Source organism: Lactuca virosa, chromosome 8 (assembly GCF_052849685.1).
Source record: "Lactuca virosa cultivar CGN04683 chromosome 8, Lactuca_virosa_CGN04683_v6, whole genome shotgun sequence".
Lineage (NCBI taxonomy): Eukaryota > Viridiplantae > Streptophyta > Magnoliopsida > Asterales > Asteraceae > Lactuca > Lactuca virosa.
The window spans coordinates 186,735,687-186,744,663 of NC_136433.1; the positions used below are offsets into that span (position 1 = coordinate 186,735,687).

The window sequence follows — 8,977 nt, forward strand, 5'->3', positions numbered from 1 at the left end:
TGGATTAAACCCACGCTCACTTGTATGACTTCATGGAATTCATCTCGAGTGATCGTGAGATGGTAATATCGTATAAATCTTCAAACCTAGACATATGAGTTGTTGACTGTGAGTTGGTTGTACATTGATTGTACGAAAACACATCAGTAACTTGATGTTATAAAACGTACCTTTGTGTATGATTCAACAAGTAGTTAGTACAAGCATATGAGTCGATGTTTATCTATTCCTTTTAGTCCTTGGAGGATTAAAAGCGATATTTGGGCCCCTCGATGATTTTGTTTTGACCTATGATGTGTTCAGTTTAGTTATATGTTAAACAAATCGGAAATCGGGAAACAAACTGCTGGACAATAAGTACGACGTTGTTCCATGTATTTGTCCGGCTGATATCTTGAACAGAGGATTATATGATCACTTATCTAAAATGGCGCTTCATAGTTCAACAGAGTTTTAGGAGCTACGATTTCTGGTTGGTTCTTGAAGTCACACTTTCAACTATAGTTACCAGACTTATCAAAGTGGGAGACTGTTGGATAAGGTGTCTAAGTCTGTAACTATATTTGGTATGTACTTGACCCGACTCGGCATGGTCCATTTGGGTTGCACTTCACCGGAACAATTTGTATGGATAATATTTTGAGAATAGTATATTTATGATTTATTAATATATTATAAGTTATAATATATTAATATGAAATCATATAATTTAATTAGTATTGATCAAGAATTAATTTGGAATTAATTTGATGATCAAAAGAGACTAATTAAATATGGACTCTTATATATATAGAATGGGCGAAGTTCATTTAGGATGGGCTAAGCTTGCATGGATAGTCCATGGAGTTTTTAACCCATGGATCCTATGGAAATGAAAGGACATGGGTATTAGGGTTTACATGGATGTAACCCTAGTCCTCCATACTATATAAAGAAGTCCAAGGCTCTTGAAATGACACTAGTGTGTGTGAGAACAAAGGTGGGCCGATTTCTCTAGTGCATATTATTCTCTCAAGCTTTCCAAGTTGATTTGGTGATTTGTGATTCCACTTGAGGCATCCACATTATTGGTGCTAGGCTCTTAAGACTCCAAGTAATCAACCCCAAGAAAATTTATGTTATTCTACTAAGGTTTTTATATTACAAGTACCCCATAACATGCTAGTTAGGTTGAGAACCTTGGAAAATCAAATTTGCATGTATATTAGAGAAAATATAGATCCAAGGTTTCTAGGGTTGCATGTACACCTTAGGAGTGTTAGAATGCTCAAAACCCATCAGTAGCAAGTGAGATTGGAACTCAGAAAGTGTTCCGTTAGTCTTCACGAGTTGTACTGCTTTAGTATTGGTTAGTTTTGGAACACTAACAGATTTAAGCGTTCGTTTCCAGCGGATTGATCATTGGATGGTAAGAAGGATTGGGAATCCTCCCAGTCTTGTGTGTTGTAAGGTATTAGTTGAATCAAAGTGGGGGAGAATCGTTCGGGTATTCCGGATCAGAAGTACGTGCGAAACTAGGATGAGTTCGTATTCCCACTTGGGAGAAATATGACCTAAGTGGCTGTTTGGGCCAAGGACAAGGGCGGTCCTAGCTAGGTGTCCAGTGTGGCACCGGAAAGACCTAGCTTTCGCGCACGTAGTAGAAAATTTTTCTTTTTTTTTAAAATTTTTTTTACCTGTTGTGCCACTACGTAAAAAATATCATGCAACTACTAAATTTTTTTTTGTGAAACTACATAAAAAAATAATAATAATGAGCCCAATGTTTTAATCAATTATTGTCTAATAGCCCAATTGCCCAAAGCCCCAAATAAAACATTAATTGGATAAATTAGCAATTGGGCTAATTGCTTCTAAAAAAATAGCCCAATACTAATTAATTGACTAAATGTATTATCGGTACAAGAAAGAAAAAAAAATGACTACAGATCGATCAACCGCACTTCGTTCCTCGACTCCTGCCCTCCTGTTCAGCTGTTCATACAATCGTTCCTCGGTTCCTGACTTCCTTCCATAGTTCGATCGATCAACAATCAGGTGAAGCAAGTAACAAAATCGACTTCCTTCGATTTCTACTTTCTTGGTTAACAAAATCGACTTCAAAGCCCTAGAATGAAACAAGTAATTTTTACCACGTGTAAAAGAAAAGACTTACTAAAAGAACAAGCAAGAGAAAGGGTGCAAAAAGGCTTGTGTAGTGGTGAACTTGAAACCGGAAGAGGGTTAAATCAAGACACTACACTTATTCGAGCGGAGGAAACAAGATGGGATTCACATTTCAGCACACTCACAAGTTTGATGAAGTTGTTTGTGGATGTTCTTGTAGTTTTAGATTTTGTGAAAGAGGAGGGAGGGTCATTGGCAAACCGTCAACAAGCATCCGGAATCTTAGCATATTTTCAATCATATGAGTTCATGTTTTACTTACATATGATGTATGACATTTTACGCCTCACGGGTACATTGTCAAAGCAACTTCAAAGAAAAGATCTAGACTATTTATAAGCTACTTCGATGGTTAGAGGGACAATGGAGGCATAGCAATCTTTTAGAAACATAGGGTTTGCTAGCATTTTGCCAATAGTATCCTCTTTTTGTCAAACACACAAAATTGATACTTTAGATATGGAAGAGTTGTATATTGGTGCGAGAAACCGTAAGACTACAAAGACTAATATGTTTCATTTTGAGGTTGAAATCCTCAACACGGTGCTAGATATTCAACTTACAGAATATCGGGATCAAATTAGTGGAACAAACACCCACTTACTAGAATACATGGGTGCTTTGAGCCCTTGTGATTCATTTGCACAATTTGACAAATCAAAGTTGTTGAAGTTATGTAAGTTATACAAGTATGACTTTGATGATTCAGATATGATAGACCTTGAAGGACAACTTGAGATATTTTATCACTCTTGCACCAAAGATGAGCGCTTCACTAGTTTGAAAGGAATTTCCGACCTTTCTCATTTGATGGTTAGTACGGGGAAGCATCGGTCTTATCCTTTGGTTTATAAGCTTTTAAAGTTGGCTTTGATATTACCCATAGCGATCGCAAGTGTAGAAAGATGTTTTTCAAAGATGAAGCTCTTGAAGACCGACTTGCGTAAAAAAATTGGCGATGACTTTTTAAACGGCACATTGCTTTGTAATGTCGAGACTGAAACACTTGCGAAAGTTGAGAATGAAAAAGTAATGGAGCGGTTTCAAAAGATGTCTGCACAAAGAGGACAAATTTAAATTGTAATAGATCGTTGTTACATTATGTTTAATCCGAAAAAAAAATTGTATTAGACGTTTTATATTATGTTTGACCGGATTTTTTTTTGTTTTATATTATGTTTGACCAGAAAAAAATTGTGAAACCCCTACTACTAATTCCTGCGTCCGCCCCTGGCTGAGGAGTGTGTGAGTTGGGAGTTTGGGAAGCTTCACAACGTTGGGTTCGCGTCTTCTTGGTGTTTGATAGCTGGTATTGAGAAACCAGGTTGGGAATTCCCGTCAGGACGCGAGTTCAGTCAGGATGTTAGGTCGTGTGTGCTCGACATGGATGTGTTCGGATTGGTGATCAGCGGTTGAGATAGCGTGGAAAGTGTTGTAAGACTGTGGGATAGTCGTAGCATTCACCAGCAACGAAATGGCGGGGGAAAGTATTGTATGACTGCGGAGCAGCCGTATCATTCTTCATGTGGTCAGATAGTGTGAGAAAGTGTTGTTAGACTACAGAATAAGACATAGCATTCACAGATTTAGTCAGATAAGGTAGGCTAGGGTGGGTCAGTTTGTAGGATCGTGGAAAGGCCACAGCGTGATCAGAATCAGGAAAAGATAGGTCGATGGGATTCGAGGTGGAATTATACCTGTATAGTCCTATATAGGTGAGACATGTGCGCAAGGCCGCTCCGTAGTATGGCTTGGGTGAGATCCGTGGGTGAGCCCCATCTGCTTATAGCAATGTAGGTGGGACCTGGCAGAGACCGTAGGGTCAAGGTATGGGATTGGGGATCCCAGGATTTATAGAGCCAAGAGTGGAAATGTGGATAAGGTAGTTTCGATAGCCGAAGTTTTCTTTGGAAGTCGCTGGGGGCGACTGAGAGGGTGTTCTTTGGTTCATCAACCGGGTGGAATCCGGCATTTACAGATAGGTGACAGATAAGTTAGGACCTGGGAGGTCTTGGATCATTCGAACAGTGGATAACAGACATCAGCATGTTTGAGCAGAAGTAGTGAAGTGAGGATTCTTGTGTGGAGTAGCTTATTGATCGAAAGAGATAAGTCACTTGCAGCGGGATTAAATAATCTCAGAGTAATTGATTTGACCCTGTTGCGCAGCTCTCGTCTGATTCTAACCATTTCACGGACGAATCTTCCACTCGAAGGATTATCCGATCCTACTGTTAAGTATAGTTGTCCTGAAGATGGTTATGCATGGGCAGCCTGTCAGGGAGACAGACGAGTATAAGATTGGGGAGGAAGAAGTGGTTTGCGGAAGCTCTAAGTTCGTTTTCTTTGGGATAGAAGTTCGGCTTGTTTTTCGGTTGTCTTGAGGAGATTGTTTAGGGGTAGAATCATTGGTTGCGTTCCTCAGGTCATTGTTGGGATAGGGGTGTTAGTAAGGAGAGATTCCGAGGACGAAATCTAATTTAAGTGGGGGAGAGTTGTAACACCTGGTTTTGAAAGTGCTTCGTTGCTAGGGGATGCGGCCCAATCATCAGTTGCCATAAGGGTTAGGGCCTTAGTAAAGGGAGCATTTGGCCCATTTTGGATGTGGGTGTTAGGGTATGCGGGAACCAAGTGTTTGATTGTGCCTTCGGGGCCAAGAGTATAATCGTAATTTGACATCTTGGTCTTCTATGGATTTTGGGTTCATGTTCGGAAGGTTTTAGATTATGAGGAGCTGTTAGAAGCGTAGGGCTTCTCATCACCTTTCCATGAATATAAAGTTCGTCGGAAATGGACTTAGAATGAAGAAGTTATAACACTTTAAAGGTTTTGGAAGATTTAACCCCTAATGGGAATGTTTGACAGATAAGTCTCATGCATGCAAGGGATGCATGCACATGTCCAGCTGGGAACGCCCAGCGTAAGCTGGGTTACGCCCAATGTATAATGTTATATGGTCGCGGGTGGTTTGTGAGTACGTCGGGCGTACAAAGAGGTACGCAGGGCGTACTCCCTTCAGACTAAAACCCTAAATTTTAGGGTTTGACACTATAAAAGGAACAATATGCCTCAAAGACCAGCCTCCCTCTCACCCTAAAGAAGCTACTACGAAACCCTAATCCATACTTGAGTGATCTTGGAGCTTAGAAGGCCATTAGAAGAGTATATTGGTGCTTTTGAAGAAGGTGTTCATTCTTGAAGACTTATTGGAGAAGATAGAGCTTTTAGATCTAGAATTACACCTACTTTTAGCTCTCATTTGAGGTATAAAGTCTTAAACTTGGTGTTTATTGCCTTAGATTTCTTATGTTGAGCTTTTGGACCTTTTGTTGGATTAGTGTCCAAGTCCAAAACTATAATTGGTATATACTTGACCCGACCCGGCATGGTCCATTTGGGTTGCACTTCACTGGGACAATTTGTATGGATAGACTTATGATAAAAGGATATTTATGATTTATTAATATATTATAAGTTCTAATATATTAATCTGAAATCATATTATTTAATTAGTATTGATCAAGAATTAATTTGGAATTAATTTAGTGATCAAAAGAGACAAGTTAAATATGGACTCATATAGTATGGGCTAATGTTATTTAGGATGGGCTAAGCCTACATGGAAGTCCATGGATAGTCCATGGATCTTTTAACCCATGGATCCTAAGTAATGTGGAAAGTCATGGGTATTAGGGTTTACCCTAATCATGCATACTATAAAAAGGAGTTCTTGGCTCATAAAATTGGCACTAGTGTGTGAGTAAATATGATAGAGCCAATTTTGTGAGCATCCATATTTTCTCTCAAGTCTTCCAATTTGTTGGTGGTGATTTGTAATTCCACTTGAGGCATTCACACTATTGTTGCTAGACTCTTAAATCTCCAAGCAATCTACTACAAGCAAAAGGTATGTATTTTATCTAGTTTTGTTATGTAAATACATATGATCATATGCTAGTTAGGGTAATACCTTGGAAACTTCAAGTTTGTATGTATAATAGAGAAAACATAGATCTAAGGTATTTAGGTTTACATGAACATCTTAGGAGTGTTAGAATGCTCAAAACCCAACAGTGGTATCAGAGCCAAGGCTTGTTTTCAATTATACTTGATGCAAATGGCTGAAAATCGAAGTTTTTTGTTTTCTGGACAGGAGACTCGACGAGTCCATTGAGGGACTCGACGAGTCCATGTACAAAATCATCCAACTCGTTGATTTTGTTCTTGCATTCGGTGAGTTGGAGCCCCTGACGGCATATATTCGAGTTTTTTGGCTGGAATTGGACTAGAATCATTATCCTAAGCTGTTTTTGAACTTGTAAACCTGTTTTTGATGTGGTAATGATCATTCTAATCCAATTCAAAAGATAATTGTCAAAAGTTTCATGTGTTGTATTAGTTTGATGGTTAGGCTAATTACATGAAAATTGTTTGATTTGAATTGTCTTGTTCATATGAGTTTAATCCAGATCATTGTTTTTCTTGGCATGTTTGTTTGTTTGTTAGATGATCTAAATGGCCTTTAATGGATTCCATAACTTGTCCTCAAGTTATGGAAAACCAAAAGTTTTTCTTTAAAGGAGTTATTAATATTATAGGTTATAGAAACTTGAAGAGTCTTTTCCCATAAATTGTTTTATGAGATCCATAACTTGTCCTCAAGTTATGGATTTTCAAGAGTCTTGCCATTAAAAGCCATATTAAACTCATATGTTATGAATATGAAAGGTTTTGAATAGTTTCAAAACTTGCCCTCATGTTTTGGAATTTGTAAAGTCTCACACACTCTAATACTTTAATTCCAAGTTAAACCCTTAGAATTTTAAAAGTTAGAATTCAACCCTTATACTATTATAATATTATAGGTTTAATATTTATATATATATATATGTATAAGAGGAATTTAGTCTTACCGTTAGTAGGCCTCATTCACGAAGCTGGTCTATAAGGGGGTATAAGGTTACTGCCTATAAAATGGCAGTTTAATGGGTGTCCACTCTCACCCACCGCTGTCACACCCCGCTAAAGCGGAAACACGAGGCGTGGCAGTATAAAGGGTTTCATAGCAAAAGTTAAAAGACAACACCAACCATAGTATTAAAAATCATTACAAATTTACAATGGGTTTGAACAACTTTTAAAAGAAATTACAATATAAATTGAAATACAACACATGCGAATGCTCCTAAAAGTGAAGTGTCCCTAAGTGCCACTTACTCGATGATTCCTGAAAAAGCATGTAAAACGAGCGTCAACTATAAAAATAGTTGGTGAGTACTCACAGATAAACAAAATAATATTGGTTCCATGAATTGAAATCAAAGTTTTGATAAAAGTTTCCAATAATAAAAGTATATTGTTAAAATGAGTAAATAAGTTTGTAAAAACAAAGTTCTTTGTCATCATGAGAGATAAAGTATGTTGCCCAAATAAGATGCAACATTCATATTCTCATGGAAGATAAAGTTCGTTACTCAAACGAGTAAACAAGTTTCATTGCTAAATGAGCAATCAATTTCGTTGCTACAAGGAGCAAACAATTTCATTGCTAAAACATGTATATAAGTTTTCAGTAATAAAAGTTCGTTGTTGTAATGAGAAACAAAGTTCATTGCTATAATTAATAACAAGTTTATTGCTATAACGAGAAACGAGTTTGTATGTGTATGAGCAAACAATGAGTCTCAACCAAACCTATGACTGAAGCCCTATCAAGATCTATGCTTATCGTTCCATAGATGAATATGGTATCATGCACTCCAGCAATAGGGCGAGTGAGGAGTTGTCAATTCCTAATAGCGCTATCCATAATGACCATTGGCTCAAAGAGTTAATGGTTAGAGATAAGGGAAGGGCCTTAATACGATAAGTTCTCATGTTCCGTGTTGCATAGACATACATAGAGAGATATATCAATAAAATAGCAACCATGTTTGATACAAATCAATTTAAATACAACATTCAAATAATAGTTTTTCGGGACATGCTTTTCCACCCCAAAACATAAAAACTGAAAATAGGGGAGTGCGTGAATACTCACAATGCATTGAGATGATGCAAATGGTGCCTTGAACTACGTTCCACGTGTACCACTACCGATTCCTACAATAATGGTATTCGCTAGTGAGTCTCTAATCGAAATCTAACACTAGTATACTTACTACTACAATAGAATTATGCCAATATTGTGTCAAAATTTAATATTGATAAGTTACAAACATTTTTCTGTGAAAATTAAATTTCAGTGGATCAAGTGTTATATAACAATTTAAGTGGAAAATTCTCATTATTGAAATGTTAATATTTAACATTTTAAGAGGTGTTCTAATGATTAAATATTCAAAAACTAAATCAATTTAGTTCTAAAATTTCCCAAACTTTGCATTTCAGTTTTAATTGAAGTCAAAGACCTCAAGATAAATTTTCTTGAATTTTTGATTTGTCTGACTATTTTTCACGATTTTAGTTTCTTGAATAACCATAAAATCATGAAAAATACTAAACAGTTAATAAAAATTACCAAACTTCAGATTTTGGTTCTAAACGTACTAAAAGACTTCTAGATAAATTTTCATGGATTATGAATATGTATGACCATTTTTCATATATTTAATTCTCTAAATAGATACAAATTCATGAAAAATAGAAATCAGTTTCCAAAATTACCCAAACTTTTTGTATTACTGTTATTAAACATTATTAAGCTGGGAAAAATATAAAAATTGATTTCTAAACTGTTTAACCAAATTTTATGATTTTTGAGCATTTATTCTAATAAAAATTGGAATAAATAGGAAACAGTTTCCAAAAT

The 8,977-nt window shown here is 36.6% G+C and overlaps 1 protein-coding gene across 1 annotated transcript; it reads left to right on the forward strand.

Moving 5' to 3' along the window:
* The first annotated feature begins 2,625 nt into the window (after positions 1 to 2,625).
* Positions 2,626 to 3,243, forward strand: LOC145131130 (uncharacterized). The gene has a single exon (XM_079065861.1). The coding sequence runs from the start codon at positions 2,626 to 2,628 to the stop codon at positions 3,241 to 3,243; it is 618 nt and encodes a 205-aa protein (XP_078921987.1).
* The last annotated feature ends 5,734 nt before the right edge of the window (positions 3,244 to 8,977 follow it).